This window comes from Moschus berezovskii, chromosome 25, assembly GCF_049115385.1.
Source record: "Moschus berezovskii isolate FMDL1 chromosome 25, NW_MosBer_1.0, whole genome shotgun sequence".
Classification (NCBI taxonomy): domain Eukaryota; kingdom Metazoa; phylum Chordata; class Mammalia; order Artiodactyla; family Moschidae; genus Moschus; species Moschus berezovskii.
The window spans coordinates 51803851-51822638 of NC_142484.1; the positions used below are offsets into that span (position 1 = coordinate 51803851).

The 18788-nt window shown below is 45.6% G+C and overlaps 1 protein-coding gene across 1 annotated transcript in view; it reads right to left on the minus strand.

Moving 5' to 3' along the window:
• The window catches only part of LOC129542122 (protocadherin Fat 3), a 177055-nt gene that overhangs the window by 25957 nt on the left and 132310 nt on the right, over positions 1-18788 (minus strand). The window contains 3 exon segments of the mRNA XM_088832281.1: positions 5059-5527; positions 15149-15306; positions 17297-17431. Of these exon segments, the coding sequence (XP_088688407.1) occupies positions 5059-5527; positions 15149-15306; positions 17297-17431 (762 nt within the window).

An 18788-nucleotide genomic window follows, 5' to 3' on the forward strand; every position in this document is an offset into this window, starting at 1 on the left:
CTACTCAATGGGCATGAGTTTGAGCAAACTCTGGGAGATAGTGAAGGACAGGGAAGCCTGACATGCTGCAGTCTATGGGGTCACAAAGAGTCAGACACACTTAGCGACTGAACAACAAGAGTATTCGGGTGAGAACTGTATCTCAGCGCAGAAGCACTTACAAGGTGCTTACCGCAGCGTCAAGGACACAGTAACAAACTGACACGCTAACAAATGGGACTCTATCACTGAAAGTTATCAACTTCTCATTTTAAGATTAAGCTGTAATAGCCTAGGGGGGTGGACAAAGGTGGGAGGTGGGAGAGAGATCTGAGAATGAGGGGACACATGTACACCTGTGGTTAATTCATGCTGATGTATGACAGAAATCAAACCAATATTGGAAAGCAATCATCAATCAGTTAAAAATAGATAAATATTGTTTAAAAAAAGAGTTAAGTTTTCAGTCTCATGAGAGCCACCTGAATGAGTGTTTCTGGCCTGGCAGTCTCGGTTGCCACACTGCTCTGCCAAATTGTAGTTTAGCTGAAACTGTGCTTTCTGGTCGCGGGCTTCAGCCGAGCAGGATGAGACTCCAAGGACTGAGACCTGCATATTCAGACCATGGGTGCTCCCTGGGCTGCTGCCGACCCACTGGGTCTGGAAGCACAGGGGTCACAGTGGGACTAGGCTAGTTCTTTTCCATGGTGTTTGCTATTTCCAGCTCATGTTTATGAAATACATATAATTTTAAGGCTTCACCACGAGAGAGCCTTCCCTCTGTGGTTGATTTCCAGAGTCATAATTACTGTCTTATTACAAGTCAGTGTTCTGGGCTCTGACTCCCCTGGGTTCTCGTGGCTGGCTCGTGGGACAGCCGGAGGTATAACACTGGTCAAATCTGCTGACCACGCCGTTCCGAGCTGGCAGACTCAGCAGCCTTGTTAAGGGTTTGAGTGTGTTTGGAAGTGGCTCGAGCAGAATCCTGCTTCTCAAAAAGAAATCTGCTTCATGCTCTGGGTTGCCCACTTTTAAAACTCTGAATGCTGTGAACAAAAGCTTGGTGCTAAGATTGTCACGACTTGAGAGTAGAGGATTACCAGGACAGCCAATGACTAATATCCTCCAGCATCCTCTAAGGTCCAAGAGAATGACTGTAGAAACATATGCGTTGTAGAAGTTTAGAGTGACACATAACTCAGGGTTGCAACAACAGCGATATGCTCAGATAACTGTGTTATCAGCATTCTACTGTGCAAGGAGTCATTAAAGCACCTTGCTCTACTTTCTCCAGCTCAAATTCCTTCTTTGACTGCTCCTTGCATTCTAGCCTTTGATCTGGGGAAGGAAGACTCTTTCCCTGTGATTAGATACCCTGGTAGCCAGAGGGAATTCTCCCAGGCATGAATATTCTTTCATTAATGACAGTCTCCTTGTTCTTTTTCTTCTTTTTCTTTCTTGTTCTTTTTAAATTGTCACTCACAACTGAGATGATTTCCCCTTATTTTAAATAACCTTATAATTAGCTAAATAGTTCACAGATATGAGTTAAAGGCCAAACTATTGGTTCTGCCTTTTCTTGCTCCTCCCCACACCTCCCTACTATATAGCACCAATTCAGGGCATGCATGCATGCATGCTAAGTCGCTTCAGTTGTGTTCAACTCTGTATGACCCTATGGACAGCAGCCCACCAGGCTTCTCTGTCCATGGGATTCTCTAGGCAAGAATAGTTGAGTGGGTCACCATTTCTTTCTCCTCAATTTAGGGCTGCTGCTGCTAAGTCACTTCAGTCGTGCCCAACTCTGTGCGACCCCACAGACGGCAGCCCACCAGGCTCCGCCATCCCTGGGAATCTCCAGGCAAGAACACTGGAGTGGGTTGCCATTTCCTTTTCCAATGCATGAAAGTGAAAAGGGAAAGTGAAGTCGCTCAGTCGTGTCTGACTCTTAGTGACCCCAAGGACTGCAGTCCATCAGGCTCCTCCATCCATGGGATTTTCCAGGCAAGAGTACTGGAGTGGGGTGCCATCGCCTTCTCCACAATTTAGGGCAGCAGTCCCCAAACTTTTTTGGCACGCAGGGATGGGTTTGGTGGAAGACAAGTTTTACATGGACGAGGGGTGGTTTGGGGATGATTCAAGCACATTACATTGATTGTGCACTTTATTTCTATTACTATTACATCAGCTTCAGCTCAGATGATCAGGCATTTGATCCTGGAGGTTGGGGGCCCCTCATTAAGGGAATTTGCAGATGGGATATTGAGACCCAGCAAAAAGTCCTCTCATGTGAACAGAGAGTGGGGCAAGAAAATGGATTCTCTTTCCTCTTTTCTAGAAGCCAAGACCCCAATCCCAATAGCCAGGCAGCAAATAGGTACCTCCTCAGAAGAGGGCTCTGCGGTCTCCATGGAAGCAAGTCCTCTTGGATTTCCTGGTGAGTTGCCAGGAGTCTGCTGGCCCGGGCTCAGCACTGCTGAGCACAGTACTGCCCTTTCTGGACCAGGCCCAGTGGGGCGGGTCCTGAGATAAGGACCACCGGGTTCTCTCAACTACCTCTCTCATCAGAGGTAGTAGGTTTGGGAGAAGGGAGATGGGGAAAGATACTTTGTTTTAGGAAAACATGAGCTCCCAGTAGAAAGGAAAGACTTGAGCTGATAAAAGAAAGACTTTATTCCCTTGGAAGAAAGAATACCTGACACAGAATCCCAATCCAAGTCCAAGTGTAGGGGGAAGCTGGGGAGCAAGGGACAATGAGGTGTCTGACAGCGGATGCAACCCACAGGCAAAGTTGGGTACTTGGGGAAGGGAAAGCACATTCTTTAGACCATGTGAAAAAATATCAATATGTGGCAGGTCGGTCCTCAGTCCTGAACTTTGGTTAAGCCAAATGAGGTTTTACAAAGGAAAACTGCTGTTTCTGATGGGGGTCATAGATATTTAATGAACATACCTGCACCGAAGACTTAGCTCAGGGATTTTTATGGTAATTAGAGAAGGATGAGCCCTGAAGAATTGTTGCTTTTGAACTGTGGTGTTGGAGAAGACTCTTGAGAGTCCCTTGGACTGAAAGGAGATCCAACCAGTCCATACTAAAGGAGATCAGTCCTGGGTGTTCATTGGAAGAACTGATGCTGAGGCTGAAACTCCAATACATGGGCACCTGATGTGAAGAGCTGACTCATTTGCAAAGACCCTGATGCTGGGAAAGATTGAAGGTGGGAGGAGAAGCGGGTGACAGAGGATGAGATGGTTGGATGGCATCACTGACTCAATTGACATGAGTTTGAGCAAACTCTGGGAGATAGTGAAGGACAGGGAGGCCTGGCATGCTGCAGTCCATGGGCTGGCAAAGAGTCAGACATGACTTAGCAACTGAACAACAACAAAATTAAAATATACACTGAAGAAAAAACAAGCTCCCTTAGTCTTTTCCCTTAACACAATGATTATTATTATTTTCATGCTAACCTGTTGTGGAAGCCCATAGCTTGGCCAGTAAAACAACATCCTGCCACCGTTAAAAGTATGTTACAATTTGTGGCTGTGGACCCAGTATTTGACATGGAGTGGTGTTCTATTTCAACCCAATTTAATTATATGCTCCTTTTATATATCGTGGATAGCTCACACTAGCAGAATTGTTTTGGCTGGTGAAAAACTGGCCATGACTTGTCATAATAGGCTGGTTTATAGAACCACTGAAGTATAGTTACTGCCCATCATTCGCAAATTATGGCACCATAACAACCCTTTATTTACATATACTGCTGAGACAGTCAAAAAAGCAAATGGATTTCTTAAATCGAGACGGCAGAAATCTCCCCCCAGGGCACATGGCCCTCATTGTGGCAGTAACATATGCAAGCCTGAATAACTTTGGAGTCCGTGTTTCAGCAGCGCATCATTTCATGGGCAGTTCGCAACATTCTAATAATAAAATGGAGTCTAAATTTGGAGTTGGGCTTCACCAACAGTAGATGGTAATGTACACAGCGGAATCTCTATGCGATTTGTGAGGAAGGTTTACATTTTCTAATCACACTCCCACTGAGAGATTCTGCAGAGGGCCTGAAGTGGAATCAGATGGCAAAGCCTTCAGCCAGGAGAGCCTGACCTAGTTTACGTTAACTCAGATCCTGCATCTGAGTAAAGTCAGGGATTCTTTCATCTTCAGACTCCTAGACTGAAAGAGTCTTAGCTTTCCCCTCGTACAACAGAAACCCGCTATAAATCCACACCATCCCTGCCTCCCTTCCCCTTTTTTTGCCTGATCCATTCTGTCCTCTTCATGATCTCTGGGGAAAATTTTACTGGGGTAAAGCATCATTGCTTTCATTGACCGTCTTGATAGTTCATGGAAATTGCCTTCTTGTTCTTTTGGAGTTGCACTAGACTTATTTGTAATAAACACATTTTAAAAGCTTCCTCCAAAATATCTCGTCTACACTTCCATTTCTAGGGTGGCATATTCACCCTCAGGTACCCTTTCAGTTCAGTTCAGTTCAGTCGCTCAGTCGTGTCCGACTCTCTGCGACCCCATGAATCATAGCATGCCAGGCCTCCCTGTCCATCACCAACTCCTGGAGCTCACTCAAACTCATGTCCACAGAGTCGGTGATGCCATCCCTTCAGCCTCTAGTAAAGCCCCATGTCTGCCTGTGAAAGGGTAGTGCATGGTCATTACACCTCTGATTGTTACCAGTCTTTCTGCAGAGACATGCAAGTGGTCCAAAGGGGGCACATACTTCAAAGGGCATCCTGTTCCTCCGGGCTGCTGAGACCTGGGAAGGTGTGGAGAGGGCGGGGAGAGGGCACTGGACAGCACCTTCCAGGGCACTGCAGCTGGCCCTCTGCAGCCTTGGGATTCTGCAAAGCGACTGGCTCCTGTAATTGCCAACTGCCATCAGGGGGTTAAACGAGGCTGAGCCAGCATGGAATCCACCTCTCTGGGAGAGCACTCGGGTTGGTGATGCTTGAGAGAGCGGTCCGGCAGGTCTGCCTCCCACCCCCCGTCACCCCCTATCCCTCCCGCCCCACCCCATCCCCGCTCCCCCGGCAGGGACCCAGAGCGCTCACCTCCGGAGGCCAGGCCGGCGCAACTGCCTCCGTGCTGGCAGGGCCCGTGCTCGCAGGCGTCGGGGTAGAGCACGCAGCCCAGCTTCAGCTCGGTCAGGCCCACCACCTCGGCGAAGTTGCTGCGCTTGTTCTGCAGCGGCAGCTCGTTGTTATTCAGCACCACCGAGTCCAGGCAGCCCTGGAAGCCGCTCAGCACCTGCGTGACCCGTGCATCAGTCAGGCTGCGGATGCTGTCCGCCTGCACCAGGGCACCGAAGTAGATGGCACTCTCGGTGCCCAGCATCTGGAAATAGAGGGGCGCCCGGCGGCGCTCCATGTAGCTGTCATCCAGGGCCAGGCTGGTGAAGTTGCGGTTGAGCTCCAGGAAGACCGAGTGCCAGCTCCCGTCGTTAACTGCACGGCCCGAGATGCCCAGGATGCCGGGGCCGCTACCACAGTCCAGCTGAAACCACAGCCTGCCGTCCACGATCTGCGTGGGAACCAACATTGGGGCATTTTTCAATGTGCATCTGGCCATGCACTCCTGGGCACCCCGTTCCCAACCAGCCTAGGCTTTTAATCCACTCACAAATCTGCTATGGTTTGACTTTTAATAATCACGCTTTCTCATTATATGCCATGCAGATGCATACCTGAGATTTCACAAATTGCCTTGTAATTAGCAATAGGAGCGCAGGTTCAGAAATCCACACTAATATTTCAGAATGTTCCTATTGTGTTCATCTTCATCCTTTAAAAATTCACTGCAGTTTTCTGTTTAGGGGGGTCATTTATTCTGTGCGCCCTTCCAAACTATGACCAGTACAGAGTGATCTGTGAACTCATTAATATTCATTTACAAATATTCATTGAACATCTACTGTGTGCCAAGCAGTGTGGCAGGGCCTGTGAGGACCACTGAGGAGAATTGTTGCCTCTGTCCTCCCGGGGCTTCTGTTTGAGCGGCGGGCACGCCATGAATCAAATAAGCCTAGAAACACATGTATATGCCCCAAGAAAGTCTGCGCAACTGTTCTGTAGGGGGAGAAGGAGGCCACGTGGATTTCTTACTTCCCAGCTTCATGCATGTGTAAGGTTTAAAAACTCTCTTATTAAATACTAGCCATCTGCTCACAACAGTTTTTCAGGGTTGCTGTTCATCATTTAGGTTACGATTATCTTATGAAGTCCTCAGGGCTTGGCCTGTTGTTAGGAGCATATGTATATTCACTGCTACATTTAAAATGGATACCAACAAGGACCTGTGCACAGCACAGGGAACTCCGCTCAATGTTATGTGGCAGCCTGGATGGGAAGGGGGTTCGGGGGAGACTGTATGGCTGAGTCTCTTCCCTGTTCACCTGAAACTATAACAACACTGTTAATCAGCTATATCCCAATACAAAATAAAAAATTTAAGAAAAAAAGAACGGATGAGTATTTCATGACCTTGGGAACTCCAGAAGGATCTGGCTAACTGTGCACACCTTTCAGATACTCCCAGCCCCTGGTCTGGGGTCAGCTACAGAGAGCTGCCTGCTGTTTTGTTGCCCTGGTGAGGGAAGGCACCCAGGTCTCCCCTGCCCCTAGCAGGCTAACTCCAAAAGGACAGCAAACTCAGGGACATGTGCTACCGGAGGATGCTAGCGGGATGAATGCTGCTGGGCAGGTCCTGGTCCTCCAGGGAGAGCCAGGATCAGCTGCTGTGGAGGAGACAGGCTGGCCTTTCCTCTGTCACCACCCTCATGTGCATTTCTCAGAGATGCGAGATGGTGGGAGGGTCCAGGGAATGAAGGCTAGAGCACTGTCTTGTCAGCAAGTCAGTGCTGGGCCATGAAGGGATTCACGGCCAGAAAGCATGAAACAGAAGCTATGGTTCTGTCCTTTGTGAACCAGCAGAAAACCCTGTGAAGGCCAGCCTCTGAGTCAGGCTAGGGCAGCCAGCCTTCACCTAGGATCTGCTGACAGGTGCAGTCCGGTGCCAGGACCTGGGTAGAAAGCAGGAGCTTGTAGAGAGAGAGACGGAAATGGATGGAGGGGAAGGCACGGGGGCTCTCAGGGCACTGGTGCCAGGGAGGTACCAGTGTCAAAGAAATAAACTGAATCCATCTTTCCAAGATGCATTTGGCTCCTGACAGACCTGTTAGGGATGGGAACACCACCCGCTCACCCTCACAAATGAGATACTTTTCTATGCCTCAGCATATTTTGCAGATAACTAATTCCTAGGGACTCCCACTTCTGCCACTGAGACTCCATGAGTTCACTGGCACCCTCTCTCCCTACGTATAAGGTTTATGCCACATAAACATGTGTGGATGAAATGCAGGGGGCTCTGTGAACCAGGTAGAGCCGTGGGGATTCAGGAATGAGAAATCAAAGTCCAGCTTTGCGTGTACCATACAGCTTCCCTAGAGAGGACTGGCTTGCGTCTGGGTTTGAAAATGGAGAGTCTTAGTGTTTCAGTTGTGTCTGACTCTTTGCGACCCCGTGCACTACAGCCTGCCAGGCTCCTCTATCCATGGTATTCTCCAGGCCAGAATACTGCAGTGGGCTGCCATTCCCCTCACTGGGGATCTTCCCAACCCAGGGATTAAACCTAAGTCTCCTACACTGTAGGCAGATTCTTTACTGTCTGAGCCACCAGGGAAGCTCTGGGTTTAAGGCCCCTTATAGAGAAAGCAAAGAGAACTGCCGTGGCTTATTTTACAAGGAGAATGAGTCCACTACAGAATTGTCAGCCACCTTGTACACGGTACATACATCCTGTGCTTGATAATACAAATATATGCAGGCAAAAAGACTGGAGACAAATTTTTATTTTCAGAGATCATTCATGTGTAATCTATGCTGTTGTTTTTGTCATTTGTTGTTGTTGTTGTTCAACAAAATGTACTGAATGAATATTGTAAATCATGCCAGAATACTTGCTCAGTGACAATTCCTGGATAATATCCATATTTTTATTTCAATGTCAGTAATAAAACAATCAAATGTGACTTTGGGGACTACCTGCCTCTGGCACAGTCCATCTGTTGTAGTGTTCAGTGGCTGTAGAGTCTACAGGGGTCCCCAGTCTATCAAGGAAAATCTTGGGGTGAGGGTGCAATTCATCTAAGGCTTTGTAAAAGGATGTATTTAATTAACATATTACTTGGTCCATTCCCCTCCCTAACCCTAACCTACATCTCTTGGGATAATAATCAAGTTATAAATTCATCCAGGAGAACTGATGCGGCTCTGATGTAGTCACATACACAGATGTTCTATCACGAAGGAAGATAAAATTATCCCATGGTAATACAGTGTATGGTTAAGCTTTCTGTATTGTTTTTCCTGTTGAAAAAAATAACAGCAACTACACAGCTGAGTGAATAGAAAGCCAGACACCTGCATGACCCCCAGCTTTTGAAAACAAAAGTGACTCATTCCTTCTAAATTCTAAGAGTTTGGAGTTATAAGCCTTGTCTAGATGACAAACTAGAATGCTGATACCAAAAGCTACCTTGTAAAAAGTCAATATCTATCTATTTTACAAGTATATTATGCCAGGAGGAGGAGAGAAAGCTTTCATATCTGAGTCCTCTCTCCTTGGAAAATTATACTCTGATCATATTTAGTTTTTCTGTCTTCAGAATGGGGTTTATCCAGTTTTAGAGAATCTCTCTTTTAAGAGGACAAAGCTTCTTCAAAACAGAGGGCAAGCTAGTTTAATAGAAACTGAGGTGTACGTGAAACTGTAAGAAAAGTCTACAGCAAGGATCTGAAATGGTGTGTGTTTTTGGGGTGGAAAAGTGGAGATAGGTACGCAATGTGTTCAATTAAAGCATAATGTCACAAAAGGTGCAGGTATTCAGGGTTGTCTGAAATCAGCAATGTGCTTTAACCTGGATCTTCAGTGGCTTGGGGTTAGGGAGACAAATTATCAGAGCTATAAGTCACCTTGTAAGAAAGCAGGATTTTGAATAAGAAAGTATGAATTACAGTGCAAAGTCTGACTGCTTCAGACTGTTGGTGTGCAGCTCTGGAAGTGCACATCATCATATACTTGTAAGAAGCTTACAAATACTCTTTGAAAGGGAATGTTTAGAAAACCTATTTTTAAGACGGCCATTAATAGCTATCTGGCATACAGTAGGATGGACACAATAAAGGTAAGGACCTAGTAGAGGCAGAAGAGATTAAAAAGAGGTGGCAAGAATACACAGAACTGCACAAAAAGGTCTTAATGACATGGATAACCATGATGGTGTGATCACTCACCTAGAGCCAGACATCCTGGAATGCGAAGTCAAGTGTGCCTTCGAAAGCATCACTATGAACAAAGCCAGTGGAGGTGATGGAATTCCAGCCAGGCTATTTCAAATCCTAAAAGATGATGCTGTTCAAGTGCTGTACTCAATATGCCAGCAAATTTGGGAAACTCAGCAGTGCCCAGAGGACTGGAAAATGTCAGTTTTCATTCCAATCCCAAAGAAGGGCGGTTCCAAAGAATGTTCAAAGTACTGAACAATTGCACTCATTTCGCATGCTAGTTGGTTATGCTCAAAATCCTTCAAGCTACAGGAACTGAGAATTTCCAGATGTACAAGCTGGGTTTAGAAAAGGGAGAGGAGCCAAGGATCAAATTGTCAACATTCATTGGATGACAAAGAAAGCAAGGGAGTTCCAGAAAAACATCTGCTTCATTGACTATGCAAAAGCCTTTGACTATGTGGATCACAACAAACTGTGGGAAATTCTTAAAGAGATGGGAATACCAGACCACCTTACCTGTCTCCTGAGAAGCTTGTATGCAGGTCAAGAAGCAACTGTTAGAACCTTATGTGGAACAACAGACTGGTTCAAAATTGTCACCCTGTTATAGACAGAGTACATCATGTGAAATGCCAGCCTGGATGAAGCACAAGCTGGAATCAAAATTGCTGGGAGAAATATCAACAACCGCAGATATGCAGGTGATACTACTTTAGTGGCAGAAAGCAAAGAGGAACTAAAGAGCCTCTTGATGAAAGTGAAAGAGGAGAGTGAAAAAGTTGGCTTAAAATTCAACATTCAAAAAATAAGATCATGGCATCTGGTCCCATCACTTCATGGCAAATAGAAGTGGAAAAAGTGGAAACACTGACAGATTTTATTTTCTTGAGCTCCAAGGCTCCAAAATCACTGTGGACAGTGACATCAGCCATGAGCTTAGAAGACACTTGCTCCCTGGAAGAAAAGCTATAAAACCTAGACAGAGTATTAAAAGGCAGAGACATCACTTTGCTGACAAACATCCATATAGTCAAAGCTATGGTTTTTCCAGTGGTCATGAATGGATGTGAGAGTTGGACCATAAAGAAGGTTGCTGCTGCTGCTGCTAAGTCGCTTTAGTCGTGTCCAACTCTGTGACCCCATAGATGGCAGCCCACCAGGCTCCGCCATCCCTGGGATTCTCTAGGCAAGAACACTGGAGTGGGTTGCCATTTCCTTCCCCAGTGCATGAAAGTGAAAAGTGAAAGTGAAGTTGCTCAGTCATGTCTGACTCGTAGTGACTCCATGGACTACAGCCTACCAGGCTCCTCCATCCATGGGATTTTCCAGGCAAGAGTACAGGAGTGGGGTGCCATTGCCTTCTCCGTAAAGAAGGTTGCGTGCCAAAGAATTGATGCTTTCGAATTGTTTTGCCTGAGAAGACTCTTGAGAGTCCCTTGGACAGCAAGGAGATTACAGCAGTCAATCCTAAAGGATATCAACCCTGAATATTCATTGGAAGGACTGATGCTGAAGCTGAAGCTCCAATACTTTGCAAACATCTGACTCACTGGAAAAGACCCCGATGCTGGGAAAGACTGAAAACAAAAGAAGAAGAGGGCGACAGAGGATGGGATGGTTCTATAGCATCACTGACTCAATGGACATGAATTTGAGCAAACTCCAGGAGATGGTGAAGGACAGGGAAGCCTGGCGTGCTTCAGTCCATGGAGTTGCAAAGAGCTGGACATCACTTAGTGACTGAGCAACAACAACATACAGTAGATGCTCAAAAAATATAGTTTTAATAAATACACAATGAATAAATCTCAGTCCTCTGAATCTCTTCTTTTGATAAACAGTCATACTCCTGACCTGCCTGCCACTGCCAGAGTCCAGGTCCACTATTGACTAGTTTAGGTAAGTCATTGATGCTCTCTGAACCTCAGTTTTCTTAGAGGTGAAAAAGTAGGCACTCACATGTGTACACGAGAGTGAGAATAAAAATACACAGAAGCTGCTGTAAAGCACAGGGATTTTGCCTGGTGCTCTGTAATGACCTAGAGGAATGGGGGATGGGAGGGAGGTTCAAGAGTGAGGATATAGATATACATACGCTATTCACGTTGTACAGCAGAGCTAACACTACATTATAAAGCACTTGTCTGGGCTTCCCTGGTGGCTCAGATGGTAAAGAATCTTCCTGCAGTGCAGAAGATTCATGTTCGATCCCTGGGTAGGGAAGATCCCCTGGAGAAGGAAATGGCAACCCACTCCAGTATTCTTGCCTGGAGAATTCCATGGACAGAGGAGCCTGGTGGGCTACAGTTCACAGGATTGCAAAAAGTCAGACATGACTGAGTGAAAAGCAGTTAAACTGGGCTCCCCAGGTGGTGCTGGTGGTAAAGAACCCGCCTGCCAACGCAGGAGACTTAAGAGACTCAGGTTGGATTCCTGGGTTAGGAAGATCCTTTGGAGAAGGAAATGGCAACCCACTCCAGTATTCTTGCCTGGACAATCCCATGGATAGAGGAGCCTGGCTACAGTCCACAGGGTCGCAGAGTCAGACATGATGGAAGCGACTTAGCACACACACTAACGAGCAAGTACTTCTTGTACTTTTGCTATAATATTGGACCTGAAAGACTAACATAGGGAAAAATATTACTTGTGTCTCGGGAATCTCTCCTAGTGATCCAGCATGTTTCTTTTATAGGTTTGAGGAGAGCCACGGAACCTATCCCACCATTGTCATCATGACTTTGGCTGCCAGGAAATTCAGAGCTATGGTCTGTGTTCAACGTATCCCTGGTCTAGATTTTTCAATGTTCTGTCCATCCCTATTTTACTAGTTAAGTCTTAGCCTTTTGTTTTTTATCTTTTTAAAAGTTCAAGTATAATTAACTTAATATATTAGTTTCAGGTGTGCCACATAGTGAATCAATATTTCTATACATTACAGAATTATCATCAGTGTTGAGTCTAGCTACTATCTGTCGTGGTACAAAGTTATTACAGTATTATTGACCACATTCCCTATGCCGTACATTACATCCTCACAGCTTATTTATAACTTGAAGTCTGTCTCTCTGGATCCCCTTCCCCTAATTCACCTATCCCTGTTTTCATCTTAATGGTGCTTTGATTTTATCACTTTTGAGTTTTTAGAGTGAGCCTGGAATCTCTTTTGGAAGAGACAAAGTATCAATCGTAAACAGAAGGATGGGCACCTCCTTGTCCATGAGAATGTTCATTTCCTGAGGTCTCCATGCAATTCTTCAATGTCTTTGAGGAGTACCCTCTACCTTGCAGATCATCATAAGTACTTTTTAGAGCATGTGCTTTATCTGGGAAAATACAAACAACCAAGAGGTGCGATTTAAACAAAGCACTGCAGCGTAGGCATTGAACCAAAGTACAAGGCACACACTGAACCTAGAGCCGATGAAATTAAATCTTGCATGAGGCTGAAAATGTTGAGCAAACAGATTCAAATCCCCTAAGTGGATATTCGTGGCGACTGCATGGGAGTATCCGCAGTAGTTTAGTACAGCTGTGTCCTGCTTTGGGCAAAGCCAATATATGAAAAGCAAACTTACCCAACAGACAGATTGGGGCGGAGGTGATTATTCACATCACAAAGGGATTGATGGAAGGGTTCCTTCAAATAGAAACCGTCCCTGGTTTATTAGAATTCCATTTATAGAGATTCAATTTACACAACTCTCAGAAACACGCTTGTTTCATGAAATACAATATACCTTAGGAGCTAGAGCCGCATAAAACCCATCCCTAGGGTTCTGCACATTTTAGACGTTTGCAGTGAAGTGTCAAATGACATGTTCCATTTTAGGATCAAGCCATTCATATCCCATATTTTTGCTCTCTCTCAAATTTAACGCTATTTAAAAGAATTGCTAATAGAAAGTATTTGCTTCCTAAGGATGTTCAGCAGCTGTCCTGTTACAGCTGGAAGGAGACAGAGGGAAGGTCAGTGACACCCAGGTAGGGCCCCTGGCAGCTGCGACCTGTACATGAGCAGAGTGCCTTCCCAGTAATCATACAACCCTGCCTCTCAGGGCTGTTTAGGATGGAGGGGACACATGTCTACTTATGTCGATGTATGGCAGAAACCATCGCAATATTGTAAAGTAACCATCCTCCCATTAAAATGAATAAATAAATTTACAAAATAAAATTAAATAAAAAAAAGTGAGCTAAGGATGCTAGGCAGCTTGCTTCAGTAGCCAGGAGGTTAAGAATACAGGACTTAGCTTTTTGAATTTATCGTCTTCCATCATGAAGATCTGATTTGAATTCACTGGTTTCTAAAACTGTGTATCCTGAGTGTCTCTCTCTCTTCGGGAGGGGCCATCGCATCTCCTCTTCTACATGCTTTACCCCCTCCAGGATTAAAGCCTGAGCCATCTAATCAACGAGGGTGTGATCTAACCAAGAGCCAAAGCACAGGCGCTAACACGGCCCACCACCGTCCCCGTTGAGCCGAGTGATAGAGCAGCAGGAAGGAGAAAACCACCTGCCATCTCCCCATGGATGAGCGGGTACTGTTGGACAGATGCCACCCACTTCTGAGTGCACGTCCAGAGGAAAACAGTGTTCCATTAAACATGGCTCCCTCCTAGGCCCTCTTCCCCTCCCATCCGGAAGGCTGAGTCTTGTCTACAGAAGCCCACGTGATTTTGGATGCAATGAGTTGTAGTAACAACACTGAAAGCTGGGGACAGCGTGGGGATGGAAAGCGTGGTGTCAGCGAGACTGGAGGAGGGGCCAGGCTTGGCACACTGTAGCTGCACAACCTTGTAAGTAATCCAACCTCTCTCAACCTCTCATGTCCGACTCTTCGTGACCCCATGGACTGTAGCCCGCCAGGCTCCTCTGTCCAGGGATTTCCCAGGCAAGAAGACTGGAGTGGGTTGCCAGGCCCTCCTGCAGGGGATCTTCCCGACCCTGGGATTGAACTTGGGTCTCTTGTGTCTCCATATGGATCACAGGTGGCACTAGTGGTGAAGTACCTGCCTGCCAATGCAGGAGACGCAAGAGACTCGGGTTCAATCCCTGGGTCAGGACGATCCCCTAGAAGTGGCAACCCACTCCAGTGTTCTTGCCTGGAGAATCCCACGGACAGAGGAGCCTGGCGGGCTATACAGTCTATGGGGTTGCAAAGAATTGTACATGACTGAGTGTGTGTGTGTGTGTGTGTGTATATATATAAGTCACATATATTATATTAACTTCATAACACAAACCAAATGAGGCATGTAAGCTGTTAGTACTATTGCTGCTGTTATTTTTATGAAGGCATCAGAGGCTCTGATGTGAATACAAATGCCAGACTTGCTCTAAAGGAAATCTAGTGCCTTTGGAGAGTTTCTGAGGCTGGGAATGATTTAAAAATTAGGCTACTTGGGCCAGAAGAGGGCATATGAAATCTTCTATACCCCAGATCTCCAATGTCCTTCTGGGGCAAGAATAGAAGTGACCTTCAAGGGTCACTGGGGATAGACCCATGTGGTATAAGAGGATACAGTCAGCCTTTTGAAAGGACCACCCCTGCCGTGGAATTGATTAGGAAACACTCTGATGAACTGTTGAGTGACTGCAGCTCATAGGAGGCCGGCCCTTGAACCCACTCTAGAGAGAGGTACCCCAGTCTCCAAAGAGGCAATTCTGAAGCTGAATGTACAAAAAGAAATGGGGTATTGGCACACTTCCCAGTTTGGCTGCTGCTCCCCTGGCCCTAAACTCAGGTTCAGGTTTCTGAACTTAAAAGACAAAATGATTTCAGACTCCAATCCAAGAGCCAAAATACTAACATGAGAACTGACTGCAGGAAAAGATAACCCATTTTAATTACCTTCAGTATGATGCAGGGGTTTGCTCTGGTATACATTATAATCCCGTTGCTTTGTAGGGTCCGCAGACACAGGGCCAGTTTAAAGTCTTCTTCTTTGCTGTTTTCAGAAAGCCGGTATTTGATGTAACTGTTTCCGGCAAAGCTGAGAGAAGTGTGCCCTGAAAAGACCATGATGAGGAGACATAGATACTTTGAACATCCAGAAACCAGAAGGGACCCATGGGATCACCGAACAACTACCAATCAAGTTGATTAAAGACTGTGGGAAGTTGGTTAAGGCACTGAGGACAAACAATGTTGGACTAAAAACTGGTTCTCCATTTTGGGTCACATTCCAATTTCAAAGTAAAAAAAAAAATTATTTAACTAGTCAGATGCCCCAAATCTGAGTTCTCTCATGTCAAGGGCAACTTGGTATGTTCTCTAACCTGAATTTTCCTGGAGTCACTAAAATTCCAATTCCTGCTTTCTAAAATTAGCATTTGTAAAAAAATATTCCTTCATGCCCACCCACACCACTTAGACACTAGAAAACTTTCACTTCCATGAAACAAGGGAAAGATAAACCATTTTCAAAGAATATCCACATTTCCGCTGAACAGCAAACTTAGGGCATTTGCACAAATGTTGAAAATGGCAATGATACAAAGGAAGTTCAAGTTTTGTGCAGTCACAGCTCTACTTTTGACCATGAATTTCAGGCTCTCCTGCCTAGAATGTTTAGTAGCTACCCATATCGCCCAATTCTGAGTTCATTCTCTCTTTTTCTTTCTTTACTGCCTTCTACTTTATGTTTTAAGAAGCAGAGTGATGGCTGAAAAGCTGTCTCACTGGAGTGAAAGTGTGGAAATACACCAAAATGGATGATAATCATGGACAATGAAGAATTTTCCATATAGAAAGGAGGAGGGAGATGGGCAAAAAGGGACATCTGAAATTAGAAGTACCCTACTGTCACCCTGCAGACCCACCTGCAGTGCATACAGCAGGCGTTTTGTGGGTGGGGCAGCATAAGTATCTTAGAGCCTTCAGTTCAGTTCAGTTCAGTTGCTCAGTCGTGTCCGACTCTTTGCAACCCCATGAATCACAGCACGCCAGGCCTCTCTGTCCATCACCAATTCCTGGAGTTCACTCAAATCCATGTCCATTGAGTTGGTGATGCCATCGAGCCATCTCATTCTCTGTCGTTCCCTTCTCCTCCTGCCCCCAATCCCTCCTAAAGATTTCAAAAGCAAGTATGTGGATTCAGGGACAGCTCTGTTCTTGAAGTCAACTCTGAAAGAGCTTTGGCTTCCATTTTTAAGAATGGTGCTTGTCTTTGCAAAGCCTGAATTTTTAGAACCTAGTGCTTCGCAAGTGCCTTGCACATACTAGATATAATAATTTTTTATTCCCATTGTAATTGCTATTACAATCATCACTCAATAAATATTTCTTGGATTCTAAAACCAGTATCAGTATGCTTATATCTGCACTACATCCTCTACTAAAAAGGGTTCTACTGGTAACAAAAGTGAACATTACTCTTTTTAGAGGAAAGAAATGGTAGAACATATATGAGTCAAGAGAAGTACTGAAATTGAGTGATGATTGGAAATGGAGGATCATCTGGATTGGAATGACAGAAATATTGATTTTTTCTTTTCTTTAAGACACAGAGGTGATCACCTCGCCTTTCAGGAACATGAAGTTAGTTGTACATTTGCAGTGGGGAGTCTTACCTGGTCTAGGCTGGGCTTACCCTACAAAGGTCAACTGAACTGGCTCAGCTTTACTTGCTGTTGAGAGGTATGGGTCAGAACATGAAAGGCCATGCCACAGATACTCCAACTCCTCTGCCTAACCAACAGCCTTTTATTTATTTTCTATAATTTCACAGTCTTAGCATCCACATGACACAACTGAAACACAGGCTATGGTCTCCCATTAAATAAGGAACCCAGAGGCATTGCATGTTTCCTGAGCATAGGCTGCAGCTGCAACAAATTCCAAGTATTTGAGGGGGATGCTAGCTGGGGTTCATTCTGAAGGAAAATGTTACATGCAGACAGAATGTCTTCTGGAAGGGCTAGAGCAGTGTAATTTACTCAAGGGCAAGGGCCTCCAGAATATGAATTTAGACCCTCATCATCCCACTGCACTCTGCACCTGAGCACTCTCCGAGCTTTCCCGGTGGACACTGGCAGAGGAACGGTCTCCTGCTGGCTTCGTAACCAACACACTGCATATCCCCTGGACACGGCTTCTCCACGCAAGGATCGTTGGCCCCTGGGCACAGTCCTCCTGTGACAGAGGGGAACACACATGGTCAGTAGAAAGGAAATCACTCTACACTCTGTAAAGTCCAGGAAGCACAGGATGGTTTGAGAGCTGGGCTTGATGGGCTCTGAGCTGAGAGACAAAGTGCTGCCCAGAAGCAGGAAGGCCTGAGTGGGCTCCACCTGGTGCGGGTGCCCAGTGGGGCTCTCTGCATCTCCCACAGCTCACAGCCAGACTGTGGTAGGATGAGGGCAAAGAGTCAGTGGAGCTCCTCTTTTTAGGCTAAATCAAATATCAGATATACTAAGGTTGTGAAGTTACTGCTTGTAACTTCAGCTGAGAAAGATCATGTGACACAGGCTCTGGCAGTCTTTACTGGCTGGGACTCCTGCATGTTGTTGTGTTTAGTTGCTAATTGGGTCTGATGCTTTTGCCACCCCATGGACTGTAGCCCACCAGGCTCCTCTGTCCGTGGGCTTTTTCAGGCAAGAATACTGGAGTGGGTTGCCATTTCCTACTCCTGGGGATCTTCCAGACCCTTGGATTGAACCCACAACTCCTGTGTTGGCAGATGAATTCTCTACCACTGAGCCACTAGGGAGGTCCTGGGGCTTGTGCATATTGGGGGCCACTTGAATGCACCACTTGTGTTTAGATTTCTTCTATAACTCCAAGAGATATTAGCTGTTGCTTTCAGAGGGAGGAAAAAAAGACTTTTATAAAGAAAAGTGACTCATTCTAAATCATGCAAGCACAACTCCCATTGTTTCTGAATCCCTTCTGCTCCCTGCTATTGTATTGACTGGCTGTAAATGTGCCCCATTGGCTATCAAACATGGTAGAATTATCCTTGGCAAAGGAAGACTTCTTTTTCACCTGTTAGATGTTCACAGCACACTGAGATGAAAGGTTAATTCCTCAGAAACGAAATTCTGGAAAGCAGATTAGCTGATTAAAGTAGAATGCAGGACCCAAGGGAGATTTTCAGAACTGTGAGGACGGCAAACACGGGTTCCCTGAAGGAAATGCACTTCCCAAATGTCTTGGGTATTTCAAATGCAATTAGGTGAGAGTGTAAGTGGTAAAATACTGTAGAAAAGAAGACACAAATTGAAAGCAACCTACAGCTGGGTTAGGCAGTGGCCGAAAGAAGCCCCTCTTCTCTGTGGACCGAGAACACGCTGGACCTTAGCAGAACCTTTCCTCAGCAAGATCTGGTCCATTATCATCTTCCTTTCTAGTCCAACTCTTTCTTCCTCATTAAGCATATTGTTCCATTATACAGTCATTTCTTTGTCCAGGAGAAAGTGTACACTTAATGCCCATAACAGATTAACATTTTAGGAACTTTAATCCTGGAGGGGAGTGATGTAAGAAGCAC